The sequence below is a fragment of the Fukomys damarensis genome, unplaced genomic scaffold (assembly GCF_012274545.1).
Source record: "Fukomys damarensis isolate Sample0158 unplaced genomic scaffold, DMR_v1.0_HiC HiC_scaffold_16, whole genome shotgun sequence".
NCBI classification, from domain to species: Eukaryota; Metazoa; Chordata; class Mammalia; order Rodentia; family Bathyergidae; genus Fukomys; species Fukomys damarensis.
This window is the reverse complement of record NW_022900928.1, coordinates 31547677-31569352: the sequence shown is the minus strand read 5'-3', so window position 1 is coordinate 31569352 and position 21676 is coordinate 31547677. Positions and strand designations below refer to the sequence as shown.

The 21676-nt window shown below is 38.4% G+C and overlaps 1 protein-coding gene and 1 pseudogene across 2 annotated transcripts in view; both read left to right on the top strand.

Moving 5' to 3' along the window:
- Nars2 (asparaginyl-tRNA synthetase 2, mitochondrial) overlaps positions 1-13462 on the top strand; it is a 133595-nt gene extending 120133 nt beyond the window's left edge. For both annotated transcript variants that reach the window (XM_010633337.1, XM_010633339.1), the window contains exons 12-14: positions 7014-7111; positions 9698-9724; positions 13234-13462. In XM_010633337.1, the coding sequence (XP_010631639.1) occupies positions 7014-7111; positions 9698-9724; positions 13234-13378 (270 nt within the window). In that variant the 3' untranslated portion in view covers positions 13379-13462. The remainder of the gene's footprint in view (positions 1-7013; positions 7112-9697; positions 9725-13233) is intronic.
- A 6026-nt stretch (positions 13463-19488) lies between these two features.
- Positions 19489-20926, top strand: LOC104868537 (annotated as a pseudogene).
- Positions 20927-21676: the final 750 nt, after the last annotated feature.

The window sequence follows — 21676 nt, the reverse complement described above, 5'->3', positions numbered from 1 at the left end:
CTTTTTTTTTTTTTTTTTTTTTTTTTTTTTTTTTTTAAAGATCTGGGTTTTATTTTCAGTACATTGATTGGAATCAGAGTCGAGTCCGAGGGAGTATTATAAATAGAAACCAGGGTTTGTTCAACTTGAATACCAACATGAACTATTTCTAGACAGCATGCTGCTGCAGCTGTGTGACTTTAGCAGAATCAAAACTCTCCTTGGTGGAGAAGGATATTCCCGTAAGCATTCTGGACCCACATCTACCCAAAGAGAGGCAGGTTTTGTTTAAGGTTAGGGAAGTACAGGAAATTATCTTTGGCTTCCTTGTGACCTGTGCTGGCAAGTGGAAGGACAGCAGAGTGAAAGGACAGCAAAACTGGTCCTTCCACCTATTTCAAGTCTCCCAAAGATGCACAGTAGAGAATTTTTAGTTATAGAAGTGCTCAGATTTGCTCATCTTTAAGACATCGTTACTCAGGTGGTGAATACTCTTGTGAAAGATTTAGCTCTGCTGCCTGTTGCTTATAGTGCATTATTCCCAATAACCACCAGACCTGCAGCTATGCTATGCATATTTTCTGGCCCTATCCTCTCTTTCAACCTGATGTTTTTGCCATAAAATACAAATGATTACTAATACAGAAGAATGTCTAAAAACTCAAGGTCATGGCTGATTTTTGGTTGTGATTTAATGAAAGATTCTAAGAAAAAAGCCTAATATAAGCCGGGCATGGTGGCACATACCTGTAATCCCAGCACTCGGGAGGCTGAGGCAGGAGGATCACTGTGAGTTCGAGACCAGCCTGGGCTACATAGTGAGTTCCAGGTCAGTCTCAACTGCATAGTGAGACCCTGTCTCAAAAAAAAAAAAGCCTAACACAGGAAAGGTGTATTATTAGATGTCATGTGTGTCACGCAGAAATAGTCATAAATAAAAGCCAGGCATGGTGGGCACATACCTCTAATGCTGGTATTCAAGAAGCTGAGACAGGGAGGATCACCACAAGTTTGAAGCCAGCTTGGGCTACAAAGTTTAAAGCCAGCAGCCTGAACTACACAGCAGGACCCTGTCTCAAAAAGCCAAACAAAAAAAAAGTCGCAGATAAAACTTACAAACATATATAAGCAGGGATGCTTTGGTCATCTATTTTAAAAATACAGATGTTTCCTAAAGGGAAATGCAGAAATTTACAGCTTTCTCACCATAGACAAGAGTGATGTGCTCTGACTGACTGGCTTAAGATGTACCTAATGGTCTCACTGTTTGGAAGCTGGGCATTCAACAGCTGAAGGGGCAAAAAGGGGTTCTGACAGTAGTCCACTTTCAAAATCACCTTTGCAGATGGCTTTCTGGAAGCACACTGCAGTTGGCTGGAAGTACCATTAGTGTCAAACAATATCGGTGCTTTTGATAGTAACTGTGACTTTTATGATTGTTCCTGGCACTTTATCTTCATTTCTGTGGCCCTTGATACTTTGTATCATGGATTACAGTTAGCGTGATAAAATCTGTTCTCTACTACACTTTTATGTACTATTATCTGTGAACCATCCCCACTTTCCCTAATGGGGATTAATTCCTCATCTGCACTACCTGGTCAGGCTCAGTGTCATGTAGACAGTAGACCTACCAGCCCTTAAAGACAAATGTAGACCACCAAATGGTTTAGCCAACTTTCTGTGTCCAGTGTGTTTGTACTGTCTGCCTCCCAATGCCTTGCAATCACGTAACCAAGTTTTTCTCATTACTTCCTCAACATATTTGTCTGATTCCCTCCATATTTTGCATTTTATGCATATTGATGTATTGTATTCCATCTGTATATGCCTGTTATCTCTACTAGAGACATTGGAGAAATAACTGATAACATTCTCTGATAACTAGCCCAATAATTAGCAGCAGAGACACAAAGTGGAAGATTCCTACTTAGGCCCAGCTCTCTGGAAGGCTGAGGCAAGAGAAACACAAATTTGAGCCCAGCCTGGACAATATAGCAACTTAGCAAAAACCCTGTCTTAACATTAAAAAACTAAAACCACCAAAAAATAAAAAGTGGAAGAAATTAAAAGGTATGGAAATTCTAGTGATCCTTAGAAAATTCAAGTTTTTTTATTGTAGCAGAAGAAAGTGCAGTTTTGTATATAAAAAATACTGGGGGATATTATATGTAATTCTCAGAAAGCGGCAAATTAGATTGGAAGATATAGTTATAAAGAAGAGCAGGAAGTATTAGAATCTGATTTTGTTTTAGGGAAACTAAACCTAAGTGGAAAGAAGAATTTCATATTGGAAAAAGAGATGAGATTGAGGCCTTTGATATTTTTGATTCTTTGTTGTAAACCCATACTTGCTGAAAAAGAAATGGTACAACAGTCATGGTCATGGAATATTGAGGAGGCACTGTAAAAACTGCCTTGCTCTCAAGGAACAGATGCATTCAAAGGAGAAATCATTTTGTTTTTGTAAATTACAATTCCTAGGAGTTATAATCTCCTCTCTGTAGCCCCAGAAGACATCCATCAGTGTCGAGTCATTTCAGATTGTCACAGCTAAAGTAATGCAACTGGAGTCTGGTGGGTGGAGGCAGGTTATGCTGCCAGGTATCCCAAACTTGGCTGTATCTTTGGTAATAGAATACACACTTTGCATGTGTAAGGGCCTGAGTTCAGTCACTACCACTGCAAAAGCATAGATAGATAGATAGATAGATAGATAGATAGATAGATAGATAGATAGATAGATAGATAGATCACTGCAAAAAGACAGACAGACAGACATCCCAAAACTCACATTTCAGGCATCACAACAGAGAAATATCTGACCAAAAATTGCTATTAATGCTTAGAAACCCAGTGGTAAGCTTCTGGAGTTTTCCACAACTGCAGCAGAGCCCAGCCTACCCTGACTGATATAGCAACTTAATTTTAATTTTACCTTAATTTTATAATAGCCAATGAAGAAAGAGTTGGGCATAACCAGTTAGGTATCCTACTAATTAGGATGATAGAGTCAGAAGAATTTTTAAAAATATGTATATGAGTATCATACCAGGAGATAAGATTTGAAAGTGTTGCTCAAAAGCTTCTGGTTCCACTATAGTTGCAAACATTCACATACATAAAAACCAAGTACGCACTGGAGACAGTAACAAAAAGCCCCTAAGGGCCAGGGATTTAGCTCAGTGGTTCCAGAGCCTCACTTACAAGCGCAAGGACCCCAGTTTGATCCCCAGTACCAAAAAAAACTGGTAGAAGCCAGGGATTTAGCTCAGTGGTTCTGCTGCCTTCCTGGCAAGTACAAAGTCCTGAGTTCGATCCCCAGTAAAAAACAAAACAAAACAAAAAACAGACAGGTCTAAAACCAATGTGGTTACCCAGCAAATTTTTCAGTAAACTCAAATACTAAAATAGAGGTTTATAATAAAAAATAAATGTCTTTTATACTCTTCTGGAAACAGGATTTAAAAAACCAAGACGCAAAGGTAACATAATTTAGGCTGGTAGAAAAGGCTAAGACCCCAGCAGGTTTATTTCAGCAAGACCAAACAAGAAATGGATCTCTTGTTTGATACTCATGAACTACATAGGAAAAGCAGAAGAGCTTAGTAAGGACTGCCCATCAGTCCTGCAGTGGCCTCAGGCTTCATCTGTACCCACTACTTCCTATGCTCCTGTAAGAGCTGATTTTCCAGTATCTTTTTGAGGCAGTGGACCTTTACAGCCCCAGCTTGTAAGCTTTGTATGTTCATAGAGTGTTAGAAGCAATAACTATACTTGCTAATAACTACACTTGCTGCATTGGATCACCCCTACTTTCTACCTGTCCCCCCACCTTTTTTGGGGGGTACCAGGGACTGAACTCAGGACCTTACGCTTGCAAGGCAGGCGACAGCACCACTGAGCTAAATCCCCAGCCCTCTACCTGTCCCTTTTTAATAGATAAAAAATAAGGATGTAATGCTGTTTCTAGGGTACTGTTCCCAGTCTCTAAGTATTTTCAGTCAAAGATTCTCTTGGTTGATTATTCTCTTCCAAACCTGATTAATCTTTAATTCTAAATTTAAAACTCTGAAATTGGGCATGGTGGCACACACCTGTAATACCAGCACTGGGGAGCCTGATGGAGGAAGATCACCATGACTTCAAGGCCAACCTGGGGTACATAATGAGTTTACAGTGAGCCTGAAGGAGAAAGGAAGGAAAGGACAGAAAAGGGCCAGGTATTTGGCTCAGTGGTTTTGCCACCTGCTTCACAAGTGCAAGGGCCCAAGTTAGATCCGGTACCAAAAGGAAAAAAAAAAAAAGGAGGGAAAGGACAGAAAAAAAAATAAAAATAGAAGGAAAAAATGGAAACAAAGCATTTGTACATAGGGAGCGGCTTGGGGGTGAGATAAAATGGAAGAAAGAAAGCCAGCCTGAACTCCATAGCAAGACCCCGTCTCAAAAAAGCAAAAAACAAAAGAAACAGAAAATTTAAAACTGGATTAAAGGTAAGAACAATTTGTCCATATCTTCACCACGTGTCACTATACTCCTGTCATATTTACCTGTCTCAAAGCGAGATTCTGGACCATAAAAATGCTGGTGTTGGCCAGGAATGGTGTCACGTGCCTGTAATCCCAGTACTCAGGAGACTGAGTCAGGAGAATCGCCAGAAGTTCAAGGCCAGCCTGGGCTACATAGTGAGGCTCTGTATCAAAAAATAAAACAGGGGGCTGGGAATTTAGCTCAGTGGCACCATGCCTGCCTCTCAAGCAAAAGACCTGAGTTTGATCCCTGGTACAAAAACAAACAAACCAAATGCCAGTGTTTCTGTGATCATAAAAATTCCCTTTGGATGGATGAAAATTTCCTCATCATATTATTCAGACTGTCTGGTCTGTCTGTACAAAGTACTTGTTTGACTTAATTACCTGTAATATGTCAGAGTCACCAAATCCATATTGTAAATAACCTCGATGTTCATTGTAAATACCCCAGATTCATAGTAGAGTTACTACCAAGCAGTGGCGGCATGACAGTGATCTTTTTGTACAATCACCTTTTAGTCCCCACTGTTTTATTGAGAGGCAAGAGATTTAGCAAAAGTAGAAACTGTTAGTGAAACTCTGTTCTCTCTCAGTGTAACTCTGTGTTGTGGTAAGAATCTTACCTGATATGTTCTCTTTAATGTTTTCAGATTAATGAGGTGGGATATATAACATTTAGAGCACATTCTTGAATTATTCTTTATTAATCTCAATAATTTGTAAAGTATTTCAATGAAAAGTTCTGAAATCAAATCTGGAGTGATGGATTATTGGTAAAGTGAGACAAAAATTTAAGAAAAGAGTTTATAGGGGCTGGGGATTTAGCTCAGTGGTGCTGCCACTTGCCATGCAAGCACAAGGTCCTGAGTTCAATACCTGGTACCAAAAAGAAAAGAGTTTACAATATAGTATGACTTTTAAAGATTGAAATGTATTTTGTAGGTTCCTAATTTTTAATTTGTTTTACTAAATTAGTTTCATATTGTCAGAATGTTGGGCTTAAAAAAGTAAAGACCCCCAAAGAATTGACAAGTCACAAAATAATACAGACAGCAAATAAAAATTCTTAAAAATTAAATATTACCAAAATATCAAGCTGTCATTTTACTCTGTTAAAAGGCTTTTGATGTTTCCTGGCAAAAGTGTGATACATCTTCATTATAAAAAAAGCTAGGTGTGGTGACATGCACCTGTAATCCCAGCACTTGGAAAGTGGAGGAAGGCCACTGTGAGTTTAAGGCCAGCCTGCAGTATACAGAGAGACAGAGACAGAGAAAGAAAGAGACAGAGAGGGTGGAAGGGAGAGGGAGAATTATAAATTCATACTCCCATCGCATTATGAAAGAAAGAAAAAAATTATAAGTTCATTTCCCATCACATTATGAAAGAAAGAACAAATAAAAAATTATAAATTCATACTCCCATTACATCATGTCTTCTTTTGTCCATGCTTTAAATTTATCTAGTTGCCTCCTGTTGATGCACACTTGAAGGGTTTTTCTTTTCTTGTGAGTAATGCTGTCGTAAACATCCTGTGTGTGAATCTTTTTTGCGAATCTGATTGTTTTGTTAGGACCAATTCCTAGAACTGCTATTGCTGACTCAAAGCATGTTGCACTTTTAAGGCTGTTGATTATCTGTTGCCAAACTGCTGACCAGCACAGGTTATATCAAGTCTATGAGAGTACTGGTTTATCCGTTCACTTATGCATACAGTTTATGTTTTTTCTTTTTATCTTTACCAAGATATTAAACTCCAAAATGGTATTTCATTATTTCAGTTTATACTTATTTAACTAATAATCAGAATTTACTGTATGACATAATAAAAAACTATGAATTTAATCTTTTTATTGGGCTGGGAATTTAGCCTGCCATGCAAGCACAAGGTACTGAGTTCAATCCCCCAGTACCAAAAAAAAAAAGAAATCTTTTTATTGTAAGAGTTGAAGTGTAGCTCAGTTGTAGAGTACATGCTTAACATACAAAAGGCCTAGGCTTAAATCGGTGCACCAAAATAAGTACATATATACATATGTATGTATGTACATCTATCTGTCTCATTGCCACGTTATTTATGAGAAAAATCCCAAAATGTACACACATGTAACAGTTCAACAAAAAGAAAAGTTAAATAAATTATACTTCTAAACAACCAACTAGGCAGCTATTAAAATAGTTCAAGGCTGGGGATTTAGCTTAGCGGTTCAGTGGCCTGCCTTGCAAGCGCAAGGACCTGAGTTCAATCCCCGGTACCAAAAAAAAAAAAAAAGTTCATGTGTGAAGTGTTTTTACTGACATAGGAAAAATATTAGATATTTGATATTCAAACAGAACATGAACAGATAACGTGAGAAACATTCTGGTAGGCAATAAAAAGCAATTGTAAAATTGTTTTTTAAAATATGCTCTTGCTTGAGAAACTATCATTGGAATCACTTGAAAATGTAATGCTATTTACGCTTTTTTTTTTTTAATTCTTTTTTCTTTTTTCCTATTTAGGTTGCAGCTGTTGATCTTCTAGCACCTGTGGTTGGGGAGCTTTTTGGTGGCAGCCTCAGGGAGGAACGGTACCATATCTTAGAACAGCGACTGGCCAGGTACTGATCAAACTAAAAAAGAAAAAAAAAGAACAGCATACTCTAGAAACCAAGGTGGAAATGCACAAAGGTAGTTCTAGCAAAGTAACAAAGAAAAGTACTTGGGTCCCACACCAGACAGATGGGATCTCAGATTCCTTGTGACCTTAGCAAAGTTGTTTCTAACCTCTCTTAGCTTCCCCACCCCCTCTTTTTTCTAATTTTCACAAGTACATATTTGCAGTACACAATGATTACATTTCATTGTGAGGAGTTGGGACATGCATATAACACATCTTAATTTACATCCCCTACCCCTTAAATATCACATGGTTTTGTTGCCAGGTTAGGTCTGTGGTCCTCAATACTGAAACAACCCACCATTTTACAATACATTTGCAGGCTCACTGACTCCTCTCATGGAAGAAGAATTTTCAGAATATATCAGGGAAAGAGATGTGAGAAGGTTTACTACAGAGAGAGATATAGGATGCATTCAAAAAATGGAATGCAGGGGCAGGGGATTTAGCTCAGTGGTTCCCCACCACCTGACAGCACAAGGACAAGGATCCAAGTTCGATCCCCAGTACCAAAAAAAAAAAAAAAAATGGAATGCAAGTGCTCAGAGAAATGAGAAACTGAGCTTTCCTTTGCTAAAGACTGGAACTGTTATAAGAAACAAGCCCACAATTGTATTTGCCCACTCTTTGTAAATGCCTCTCCCTTCAGAAAGTAGCTTCTTAAAAACTTAATAAAAGGAAGAGGCAAATTCCTTTCTCAAAGTTTGTCTACATTTTCCTCTTACTTATGTGTTCTTTTTTATGTACTCTTATTCGTGAATGGCAGATTCCCACTGGGACATAAAGAGACTGAACCAGGAAAGAATAGAGATAGAAAAAGAAAACTTAAGGGCTGGGGGATTTAGCTCAGTGGCACCACTCCTGCCTTGCAAACTCATGGTCCTAAATTCAATCCCAGGTACAAAAAAAAAAAAAAAGAAAGAAAAGAAAAGAAAAAGAGAGAAAGAAAGAAAACTACTAGAAATATCTATGAAACTGATGTTTAGAATAAGCAGATTTCCCTCCTCAGGTTTTCTGCTGTGTACAGGTCTTGGCTGAGCTCTTTGAATAGCTTTATTTTAATTTACTGTTTGAGACCTTGGAAATGAATCCATAAACACATAGAAAAATGCTTTGGAGAAGGGAAGTAGGGAATCATATTTCTAATTGAACTACCACTCCTGTATATACATTGTCTGCCAACAAACCACAATGACTTCCTAAACTAACCAAGGTTATAAACTTCTGTTTTCCATGATTTCCACTATTCCTTGCCAGATTAAAAAAAAAGTTCCATGTCTGTATGCTTGATCCTTCTCTCCAGCTAATACTAGGTTTCATCATAACTGGAAAAGCCATACTTGTTTGAAAATATCCTGTGAAACTAGCCATTTGTAAGGCCTTCTTTTCCTGATGAAGAAATGCTTTAAAAGTTTATCCTTTTCCAAGATCCCTACCTATATGTCTTTTGGGTTACTTAGTTTTATAATTACAGTCTTTTTCCCCCCAGTACCAGGGATTGAACTCAGAACCTTATGCTACTGAGGCAGGTGCAGTGTTACTGAAATAAACCCCTGACTCCATTATCATAATCTTTTGAACTGCTCTGTTGGCTTAAACCCCAGAAGAAAGGGAATGAATAGGTTCTGAGAAGATCCCTTTATTAGGCATTACCTGTTTACTGCTACCATAGTGTGAGAAAATTGTAGAATTGAAGTAAAGGTCAGACTCTTTAGATGGAAAGAATTTGATCATTCTGGTTTTTTTTTAAGCACAATAAAAATGACATGTGGCAAGAAACCTCATCTGTTGAAAGATTAATTTGTCTGTTTTCTTTGCTTGCTTCCTTCCTTTAGGAAACCTTTCCTCATAACATTAAATGTTTACCTAATATCTGATAATATCCAACTTTATCTTTCCTAATGAAATAGATAAGTGTTTTTCCTCTCTCAGGAATCTGTCTGTAGCTATGGTCATGTTGTCTCTAATTTTATATATTTAAATTTTTAGGTGTATTTAGCACTTCAGGTACAATTTGGTCCCAAACAGTAAAGGACTGAGGTAAATTTTAATGAGCACTGAGAGCCTAAAATTTCTCACATTTCTTAAATTAGGAAAGAACTAAATTGTAACAATATTAGTAGGAAGGCAGCCTCAGAATTTGTATTATTCTTTCAGTGGTGTAGAGGGAAAGTTATGTCCATGTGTCCCTGGTCTCTGTGTGCCTCCCAGCCACCTTTACTTGTAATAATAGTGCTTTTTTTCTACAACAGAAAGATAAACTCATGTCAGATAAATCACATCTTTTGGTTTCTATTTTCATTTTAAAGCATTTGTTGCTTTACCACTTATTTCATGATAGCTTGGGCGATTTATTAACTTTACTGTAAAATTTCAGCTTCTCCACTCTGTTGCATGTTATTGGAGAGCACAGGATTATTGTGTACTTCTTTATAAAGAACCCTTTGCACACAACCCCCATCAGATGTTTAGCGTATGATACCTTATTGCCATTGCCTGAAACAGTTCTATTACATTCCTTTTGCAGATTAGGACTTACAGAAGCCTACCAATGGTAAGAATATCAACTTTAATGATACTTACTCTAGCTTCCTGTCTTAATGTTACATAGATTTTTAAATTTTATTCTAAAGACCCTGTGGAAGAATGTTAAGAACTGAACAGAAGCCTCTAAATATTGCTTGCTCCCTTTAAGGCCTTGTAAAATACTAAAAATAATGAGTACCATTTAATTATCACTTACTACATGTCAGATAACTATGTTAACATTTGTGTGTATACTATCTCATGTAATCTTCACTGTACTCTGAGAGGTAAGTACTACCACCTCCTTTTTATCACTCTTTTAAACCTACCATCTAGAGATGTGACTAACCAATATCTCACAGAAGTAGGCAGCTGAAATTGACAATGAATCAACTTTTCTCTGAATGAACTTTTGCTCCTAGCCATTGTAGTTCAGTTTCTCTGTGTGTGAAATTGGAGACTTCAATTAAGTGATCCTGAGTACCCTAAAAACTATACAAATCAAGGCTGGGGATTTGGCTCAGTGGTTCCACCGTCTGCCTCACAAGTGCAAGGGCCTGAGTTCAATCCCCAGTACCCTCCCCCCAAATTAAATAAATAAATTAAAACTATACAAATCTTAGAGCCAAGGATTAAGTTCGGTGGCACCATGCCTGCCTCACAGGCACAAGGTCCTGAGTTCAATCCCCAGTACTGGAAAGAAAAAAATATATATATGCAAATCTGAACTACTTAGATGTCTGCACTCATACATTTCACTTCCCCAAAGTTATTCTGGTTTTCTTTCTGTAGTCTCTGTGCTCAAGTCTTTTCCAATATAGATAAATTATTTATTTGTATTTCTGTAATCACATTCCTCTAGAATCTTGGTATAATAATACCGACAATATCATTAATCCATTGCTGGCCTCAGGAAGAACAGACAAATGACACATTTGACTTGGTAATAAAAGGATTAGATTTCTTGGAATTTAGCTTAGTGGCACTTGTAACTCCCTCACAAGCACAAGGTCCTAAGTTCAATCTCCAGTACCAAAAAAAAAGGATTAAATTTCAGAGATGATAAAATCAAGTTCAGGTACTGGGTTTTGAGTGCTGTACAGTTACTAATAATGACATTTAATTTCTCTGAGAGTCTTGTTTTTCCTGACCGTAAAATGGAGTGAAAATCCCTGCTTGAGAGGGTTGTGAGGATGAAAATGAAATAATGTAGGGTGGAGATGCATACTCTGTGGAAGCTCAGTAAATGCTAGTTACCTGCCCTCTTTCTGCCTTTGTTCTGGGTCTTGCTATTTAATAAAAAAGCCTGAACAAGCAAATGTATGCATTTTTCTTTGGATTCTGTCTGTGAGATAAATTCATAGTGTGTAAAAACTAGTTTAACTAATAAAAAGTTAATTATTTGTTAATAATTCAGGCCTTTTCTGGTCTTTATTAGTCATTTCAATACTATCCTTTTCTCAGCTGTAGTTTCCACACTTAAGATCTCCAAATATAATAAGTGTTTATGATTTGAATTTTTAATTCTTTTTACATAGTAATTATAGTATAGGTAAAAGAGATCCTAGATCTTAGGCTAGGGATTTAGCCTAGTGGCACTGCACCTGCCTTACAAGAGCAAGGTCCCGAGTTGGGATCCCCAGTACCAAAAAAAAGAGAGCCAGAGATTTTAGAACAGCTGGAGATGTGCCTCAGCTGTGTAGCATTTGCCTAGGATGAGCAAGGTCCTGGGTTTAATCCCCAGTACACTTTTTTTTTTTAAAAAAGATCTTAGAACTCTGAAGTCTTTGATCAGTACTAGTCAGTCTTCCTCCACACTATGAGTAGCAAAACCAGGTTTCTAACAATGTACTCACTTCCTATCTCTATATGCCATGTGCAAATAAAATCAGTAACTAGTTGTACAAATTTTATAGCATCTTTTCTGTAGCTGGTTTTTCCATCTGTCAAACTGATAAATTGAATCCTATGCTGAATTTAGTTTGTAGACATCCATGTGGATAATAACCATCTGTGTATGAAAAGTTTAGAAACACCCAAAAAAGTCACAGGACTTCTGACAGCAAGCTCAGATGCTGGGTATTTATGACAAGAGCCAAGACTTCTATTATTCCTCACAGTTCTTACTAAACTAAAATTTTATACTAAATGACCTCTTATCTCTCACCTGATTCTAGCTCAGCTAGTTGCAGTTCATCTTTTATTGTAGAAAAATACATACATATTCTTAACTCCCTAAGATACCAATACATCTAGGCATTATTATAATAGTGGGAAAACAGCTGTTAGGCGGTGTTTATGTCGGACAAGTCGAATGGTCACCAGCTATGCAGCTTAAGTCTTATTGTAGAACTGATTTTACAAATCATTCAAGAAGCTGTTTTTTAAAAAGATATAAACTTACTTGATTCTTGTCATATAACTCAAGAATTTCTATACTGGGCCAGAGATCTAGCTCAGTGGTTCCACTGCCTGCCTTGCAAGCGCAAGGATCCAAGTTCTATCCCCAGTACCAAAATAAATAAATAAATAAATAAATAAAAAGAATTTCTATAAATGGCATAATTTTTTTTTTTTTTTTTTTTTTTTTTTGGTACCAGGGATTGAACTTGGATTCTTCTCCTTGCAATGCAGGCGGCGGAACCACTGAGCTAAATTGCCGGCTCCTAATTCTTTTTTTGAGGCAGGGTCTCACTTTGTAGTTCAGGCTGACCTTGAACACACAGCGATCTTCCTGCCTTAGTGTCCCAAGTGCTGGGATTACAGGTGTGCACCACCACAACCCAGCATAATTAAAATATTTATAGTTTTCCTTTCCTTCCTAAAATATTTTTGCTCCATGCTAGTATACTGGAATCTGAATTTTGGTCACACCTTTACCATTTCTTAGCCATGTGGTCTTAAGTAGAAATAGAGCATACATGCATGGATGAGCATTAGAGTCTGGGTAGCCTGCCAGAAAAATTACTTGGGCATCTTCATTGGGCCAGAAGTAGAGAGCTGTATATCTATTTCTCTGTAGCACTGAAGAATATATTTTGGTCCCTTCAAACAATCAACTTTCATTTAATAACTTCTTACTTTGGAACATTATATAGAGATAAGAAAGATTGATTGAGGGCTGGGGATTTAGCTCAGTGATTCTGCCACCTGCCTCGCAAGGGCAAGGACCTGAGTTCGATCCCCAGTGCCAAAAAAATAAGATTGAGACCAGCCCACCCCCAATGTGGTTTATAGTCTAATCTTTTTGTTTTTTATACAAAAAGGGGTTAAGTCACTTGAAAAAGGATCAAGTGACCAAAGTGCATGACTGCACAGCAGGATCTGCTGCTGCTTGTCTGAGTGACTTTGGATAGACGGATTGCTTTAACTTCTCTATTTCCATTATCTCTGTGTGAGGAAAGACCGATCTGCCCTGCCACAATGATGTGGATCATAACAAATGATTACAAAATGTTTTTGAAACATAACATTGTAATCATAACATTTCATCTCATATGTTGCTTATAGATGATGATTTTCTGTTTTTAAAAATAGGTATCTGGACCTTCGTCGATTTGGATCTGTGCCACATGGAGGTTTTGGGATGGGATTTGAACGCTACCTACAGTGCATCTTGGGAATTGACAATATCAAAGATGTTATCCCTTTTCCAAGATTTACTCATTCGTGTGTTTTATAACTGAAAGTTTGGTTAACAAATAGTTCCCTGGGACATAGGCACTATACATGTATATGAATAAATAAGACTGCATTTTTTAATTTTAGAAATGTAGAATTCAATACATAGTTGTTCCACCATAAGATACAATGTATGAAAAGTAAAAATGATCACAATTTTCATATAAAATCAAGGGCATAGCATGGAAAAAATGATCTCCCTCTAGAAGAAGTATTTATAACAAGTGGACTTTCAGATCTATTTAGTTAAAAAAAAAAAGGAAAGAAAAAAGGAAGTAGGGACTGGGGATTTAGCTCAGTGTTTCCGCCACTTGCCTCGCAAGGGCAAGGACCCAAGTTCGATCCCTGGTACCAAGAAAAGAATAAAGGAAGTAACCAAGCCTATTATCCCAACTTATTGGGGACTGAGGCAGGACCACTTGAACTCCGGAGTCCAGGCCAGCCTGAACAACATAATACCCGTCTCAAAAGAAATGAAGAAATTGAACTAGATAGTCTCCAAGGTCCCTTCAGACTCCAAGACAAGATGAAACAGCACATTCTACTTTCTTTATTCAGTAGATTCCTTCTTTCTGAAAATTCTGAGAAACAGCAGTTAAAAATAAAATGTTGTTGCATCTTTTCTCCCTTGCCACTTAACCTGTGATAAATACCCATCTTACTCTCAGTGCTTTATTAAACTTAATAGAAGAAAATACTCTTTTTTAGGGTCTTAGTTGATTTAAGTAAGTGTTTATTCTAAATTGAAGTCATCTTTCCTTGGCCTGGGTGAGAAAAAAAAATACTTTTGATCTTTAATTTTAAAAGCTAATGAAGTATTGCATTATTTAAACTCTACAATCGTAGTTATACTAGATGTTTGTAACTTCTCTAATAGTTAATAAATTTTTAAATAGACCCCTATGAAAACGTTTTTTTGTTGTTTTGTGTTTTGTTGTTTGCATTTTTTGTTTGTTTGTTTGCTTTTTGAGGCAAGGTCTTTCCATGAAGTTCAGGCTGGCCTCAAGCTCACTACGATCCTCCTACCTCAGCCTCCAGAGTTCTGAGATTACAGGCTTGCATCACCACACCTGGCTGAAAAAAATTGTTTCTCAGTATAATTTAGAAGAAAGATATCTTTAATCCAAGATGGGAATGGAAATATGGCTAAACCTAAAGGATGGATAATTCTGGAGTTAGAAAGTGGTGTGGCCTAATAAAGTGAGATTTGGAAATTTGAGACCTGACAATTCTAGTGTTTTGGACAATCTTCCCACTCTCTAAAGGTCAAGTATCATATTCTTCACAGAGTTCATATAGTAATTACATGAGTGTGTGTGTGTGTGTGAAACTGATTCAGGAACCAGGCATAGTGATGTACACTTGTAATCCCAGCTACTCAGGAAACTGAGATGGGAAGATTATAAATTCAAGGCAAGCCTGGGCAACTTAAAGAGACCCTATTTCAAAATAAAAATAATAGGGCCTATTACTACAAAAATAAACTGCATAACACATCCTGAAGAGAGATTAAATTTGGCTCATGGTTTGGGTTCCATCATCAGCTGGTTCCAAGGAAGAAACATCATGGTGGGAAGGTGTGGTGAAGCAAAGATGCTTAGATCATGGTGGCCAGCAAACAGAGCAGTGAAACAATGCCAGAGAGGAAGGGTTGAAGGGCCAGACATAGACCTCACAGCCACGCCTCTGGGGCTCACCCAAACACACCTAGCAGTGTGCTCCACAAAAACGGGGCAGTTCCCAAAGCCAGTGAAGTTGAAACTCCGCCCTAACCATCACACCTAGCATGCACAAGGCCCTGAATTCAATGCCCAGTACCAGAATGGAAAAAAAAAGAAAAAAGCTCTTAGGTTATTTCTTAATGAGTGTGTGTATATTCCTGTTCTTACCATAATTTAAAATCAAACAGCTAAAAAGAAATGAACTTCGGAACCTTAGGGTTTAGAAGACATCTGAGATTGACACAGTTGACTTTTTTCCTTGATTTTTTTTTATACTTTTTATTAGTTCATGTTGGCAGTACATAATGATTACATTGTGAAGAGTCACATACTACATAACATATATTCATTTCACATCTTCCCCTCTCTTCCTTCCCAGCTACATTTTTCCCTCCCCCACCTCCATCTCTTCTTTTTTTCCTATTATCTATCTTTTTGTTGTTGTTGTTTTTTTGAGACAGGGTCTCACTGTGTAGTTGAGAATGACCTGGAACTCATTATGTAGCCCAGGCTGGTCTTGAACTCACAGCAATCCTCCTGTCTCAGCCTCCCCGAGTGTGGGATTACAGGCGTTTTTTTTTTTTTTTTTTTTTGCTTCCTATTATCTATCTTTTGTTTTGCTCTTAATTTAGATTTTAAGATTCTCAAAGCTTATGTGTCTGTTTATTTCACTTACCATTATGGTCTCAGAAGTTCATCCATTTTCCTACAAATGACTCAGGTTTATCCTTCTTTATGGCAGAGTAGTTCTCCACTGTATGTAAATACCACATTTTCTTTATTCATTTATCTGTTGATAGACAAATAGGCTGCTTCCAAGACTGAACTATTGTGAATTGTACTGCTATAAACTTAGGTATGCATGTGTCACTGTAATATAATGTCTGTAATGCTCTCAAGGAGATACCTAGAAGGAGGTAGATGGATCAAATTGCATTTCTTGCTTCAGTATTTTGAGGAATCTCCATACTGATTTCCACAGTGATTATACTAGTTTACATTCCCACCAACATTGAAGCAGAGTTTCTTTTTCCCCAAAGCCTCATCAGCATTTGTTGTTATCTGATTTCTTGACAGTTGCTATTCTTTCTCCAGTAAGATGGAATCTGTCTGAATTTGCGTGCCATTTTTTTTAAGTTCTTGATGTATTCTAGATATATCTTATGTCCAATGAAAAGTTATCCACATTTTTTCCCATTCTATAGTTTGTCTCTGCACCCTGTTTGGTTTTTTTTGTTTGTTTTTTTGTTTTTTTCCTTTGCTGTATGAAAGCTTTTTATTTATTTTTGTTTGTTTTTGTTTTTTGGATTTGGTACTGGGGATTGAACTTGGGACCTTGTGCTTGTGAGGCAGGCAGTGGAATCACTGAGCTAAATCCATGGCCCGAAAGCTTTTTAATTTGATAATAATCTATTTGTTGGTTCTTGGTGTTATTTCTTGTGCAGTTGGAGTTATGTTCAGAAAGTCCTTGCCTGTGCCTGTGACTTCAAGAGTTTTACCTATTTTATCTCTCAGCAGATAAAGTTTTTCTGTTTTAATGTTTAGGTTTTTGATGCATTTTGATTCTAGGATAGTATATGGGAAGAGATAGGGGTCCAGACTCAATCTGCTTGTGGATAGCCAGTTTTCCCAGCACCATTTGTCAAAGAGGATATCCTTGGTTGTATAGTTTTTGGCCCCTTTGTCAAAGATCAGGTAGCCGAATGTGCTTAGGGTTATTTCTACATCTTCTGTTTTGTTCCATCTTTTTGTTGTTGTCCTTTTTTTGCTAATACCATGCTGGGTTGTCCCCCAGCCACCCCACTACCCCCTCACGATAGCTTTGTGTTATAACTGAAATCCAGAATTCTGATTCCTCCTGCCTTGCTCTTGTTGCCCAGGATTGTTTTTTATATTCTTGGTCTCTTCTGGTTCCATATTAATTTTAGGACTGTGTTCCCTAGTTCTTTGAGGAATGCTGTTGGTATTTTTATTAGAATTGCATTAAATCTCTGTATCAATTTTGGAAGTACAGACATTTTGACAGTATTTGTCCTGCCTATCTGGGAACAGGATATTTTTCCATTTTCTGATGTCCGCTCCAGTCTTCTTTTTCAGAGTGTTATCGTTTTCATTGTAGAAGTCTTTCACTTACTTGGTTAGGTTAATTCCTAGATTTTTTTTTTTGTGTGTGTGTGTGTGTGTGTGTGTGTGTGTGTGTGTGTGCTGGGGATCAAACCCAGGTCCTTGTGCTTGCGAGGCAGGCAGTGGAACCACTGAGCTAAATCCCTGGCCCTATTTAATTTTTCTTGAAGCTATTGTAAATGTTATTTTTTTCCTAATTTCTTTCTTCATAAGTTTGTTATTGGTGTACAGGAATGCTACTGATTTTTGTAGGTTGACTTTCTATCCTGTTACACTACTGAATTTGGTTATTAGGTCTAGGATTCTTTTGCTGGATTTTTGGGTCTTCCATGTAGAGGAGCATGTTATCAGCAAATAATGATAATTTGACTTTTTCCTATACACATCCTTTTTATTTCTTTCTCTTCCCTGGCTGCTCAGGTTAATGTTTCAAGAAATATATTGAACCACCGTAGTGGTGATAGCAGACATCCTTGTCTTGTTCCTGAATTTAAAGGGAAAGCATTCAGCTCCCCATTTAATATCCTGTTGACCATTGATTTGCATAACTGACTTCTAGATTTCAGCAGTGTCTGTTGTGATTTTGCCTTTTTCCTTTCTAATTACATTGATTTACATCCTTTCTTGCTTCTTTTGGTAAAATTGGCTAGGGGTTTATCTATTTTGTTTACTCTTTTAAAAAACCGGGTCTTCATTCTTTGAATTTTTTTTTACTCTCAATATCATTACTGTCTGCTTTGATCTTTATAATTTCCTTGTTTGTACCAGCTTTGGATTTGGATTGTTCTTGTGTTTCTAGGACCTTCTGGTGTATCATTAAGTTATTTGGAGTCACTTTTTTTTTGCATGTGATACAGTTATTTCCAGCTATAAACTTTTCCTCTTAGGACTGCTTTCGTTGTGTCCTATAGGTTCTGGTATGTTGTACTGACTTTTTTTTTTTTTTTTTTTTTGGTTTGGTTTTTTTTTTTTTTTTTTTTTTTTTTTTTGGTATGGGGGATCAAACTTGGGTCCTTGTGCTTGCAAGGTAGGCAGTGGAACCACTGAGCTAAATCCCTGGCCCCTGGCATTATCTTTTGATTGTAGAAATGTTCTTAATTTCTTCCTTCATTTCTTCTGTGACCTATTAATTATTCAAGGGGTTATTAATTTCCATGTGTTGGCATAATTTTTGTGAGGCTTTTCGGGACCAGCTTCTAGTTTCATCACAGTATGATCTAATATACATGGCGTAATTTCATTTTTTTGCATTTACTTAAGCATGTTTTAAGAGCAGCATGTGGTTTATTTTGGGAAAAGTCCCATGTGCAGTGAGAAGAAGGTGTACTCTGTTGTTGGTAAAACTCTACATACCTGTGAAGTTCATGTTTTGAAGGTTTGATTCAACTTTGATTTTTTTTTTCTTTTTGTGGTCCTGGGGTTCAAATTCAGAACCTTGCACTTGCAAGGCAGGCACATTGCCACTGAGCTAAGTCCCCGGCCCTCAACTTTGATTTTTTTCATTGTTGTTGTTACTGTCTAGTTGATCTGTCTTTTTGACAGTGGGGTATTGAGGTCTACCATTATAATTATGTTGAAATTTGTCTGATTTTTTTTTATGTCCAGTAGTTTTTGTTTTATGAGATTAGATGTGCCTGTATTTAGTGCATATATGTTAATAATTGTTATCTCTTCCTGTTCAGTTTTTCCCATAACTAATGTTTAATGATCTTCTTTACTTCTTCTTGATTTGAAATCCACTTTGTCTGAAATTAGGTAAGCTATTCCTGCTTTTTTCCAAGTTCCTGTTGCATGGAATATTGTTTTCCATCTTTTCATTTTTAATGTGTATTTTTTGGCATTAAATGTTGTTTCTTTTACAATGTATATCATTGAGGTTTGTTTTGTTTTGTTTTTGGTACCAGGGATTGAACTCAGGACCTTACACTTGGGAGGCAGGTGGCAGAACAACTGAGCTAAATCCACGGCCCTCATTGGTTTTTGTTTCTTGATCCATTCTGTCAGTCTGTATCCTTTGATTGGGGAATTGAGACCATTCACATTGAGAGTTATTACTGAAAGGTAATGACTTATCTTGTCTTGCACCCTTCCTAGTTTATTCATTCCATTTGACTTTGGCATTGTTGGTTTCATTGTCTCTTTCTAGATATCCTTAAGAATTTTTTGTATTCCTGGATTGGTGGTCATGAATTTCTTGAGGTGCTCTTTGTTGTGCAAATAACTTATTTCTCCATCAATTTTGAAAGAAAGTTTTGCAAGAAACGTAAGTCTGGGTTGGAACAGACTGGCCCTGCATATATAAAGCCATCTGCAGAGCCAGTTGCCCCAGGGCTGCCCTGGGACATGTGAGCCCTTGGTGGGGGTGCTGTGAGGCTTTAACCCAGAGGCCCCGCCCCTTGGGCTTCAGAAACCTGATTCTCCACCTGGCCCCATGAGGAGGGAGGGTTCATCATGTCTAGGAGTGTATAAGAAGACCCAGCCACCGGTCCCTCCACACGTCACATCAAAGCCTTTCATCTCAAGTCATAGTCCAAAACAGTAGTGACCCTGCTCAGCATACCTGCCTGGACAGCCAAGATCAAAAGAGCGAGGTGACAAGCCAGTTGAGCCTCAGCAACTCCTCGGACAACCTGGAAAGCAGTACCCAAGCTAGTGGGGTGGAGTTGCCCCAACCCCAAGTGCAGCTCTGAAAAGCAAACAAGAAACGCTGACCACCTCTGTCACTCCAAGACCATCCATCCACAAAAGGAAACTATCATCAGTGAATACAAGTTGACTGCATTCACCCAGTGCCAAAAGAGGAGCGCAGTCCCGCTACAAAATTTCCAGTCCTTTAGGGTTCAGGTAGAGGACAACTAGTGAAGCAGTGTCCCCTCTCACAGCATGTCCTCCCAGCAGGACACTAACCCGGATACCCAGGATGCTCACCAGTCAATCTGTAAGTCATCTGAGAGGAGTCTCCCAGACTGTACCCCGTGCCCCAGCTCCATCAGCATTGACGCTGGCCCACAGCAGGCCTCCAAGATTGCCCAGATCCAGAAAGCAGCTTCCTCATTGCCCCTGTCTGACCCCTGGCTTGAGATGTCCCCTATCTCCCCGGAAGATCCAAATGACCCAGGGGCCTGCTGTGGAAATGGCAACTGGTTCTTGAAGCTACTTCAGGCAGAAACAGAGCAGCTGGAAGGCTGGTGCTGCCAGATGGACAAGGAGACCAAAGAGAACAACCTCTCTGAAGAAGTCCTAGGAAAGATCCACAGTGCTGTAGGTAGTGCCCAACTGCTGATGTCCCAGAAATTTCAGCAGTTCCGGGGCCTCTGTGAGCAGAAGTTGAACCCTGATGCCACCCCACATCCAACCGGCCAGGAGCTGGCAGGGTTCTGGGACCTGCTCCAGCTGTCCATCAAGGATATCAAAAGGAAGTTTGATGAACTCTTCCAGCTGAAAGCCAACAGCTGGCAGCTGGTGGAGACCCCTGAGAAGAGGAAGGAAACGAAGAAATCACCCTTTCCAGGCAAAAAGAAGCCAGCCATATCCAAGCAGGCAGTGAGTGATGACCCAGCCTCAGATGCAGAGGACAAGCAGTGGCAGGAGGCCCATAAGAGACTCCTGGCAGCCACGCAGGCAGCTTCTCAGCAGTAAACTTGGCCACAGAAAGTACAGACAGCGTCAAGACTTACGTCCCTAACACCCAGACCAGGCTCTGAGACCATGAAGGAGAAAGGAAACAATTTTAACCCTAAAAAAATAATGCAGGGCTGGGAATTTAGCCCAGTGGTGCCACTGCCTACCTTGCCAGTGCAAGCTCCCAAGTTTGATCCCCATTACCAAAAAAAAATTTTTTTTAATTTTTTAAATAATGCAGATGGAACAAAATTTTATCAAACGTTAGTATGGCTCTTCTTTCTAGAGACCCTGAGACATTTTTTTCAAATTGCTGTATACAAGGGCTCATAGTTAGGCTTTTTTGGTTGTGAAGCTTTAGGTTATGAAGACTTCATACCCAAAAACTCAACAAAAACTAGAGGACCAGGGATTTAGCTCAGTGGTTCTGCCTCCTGCCTCACAAGCACAAGGAACTGAGTTCGATTCCCAGTACCAAGAAAAAAAAAAAAACTAGAAGATCATTTTTCCCACTTGCTGCCTATGGTGGACTAGATAATGGACTTCAGCAATTCCTGGCCCAGCTGCAGACTGCGGTCTTTTTACTTGTTCTATCTAATGAGAACTTTAGCTTGTTTATAAGACGATGACAGTGCAAGGGCAGCCTTGGGCACCTGCCATTTCCCTCCTCCTCCCAGCTACCCTCCTCTGACCTTGGATTTTTCATTTTACATTTTCCTTTTTCCTTCAGTGAGCTCACAGGGGTTACCGTCTAGGCCAGCAGCTTTCTTGTTCAGTGCTTTTTGAGGCTTAGGGCCCAGAGAATGGTAAGATGGACATGCATCCCTCCTCCC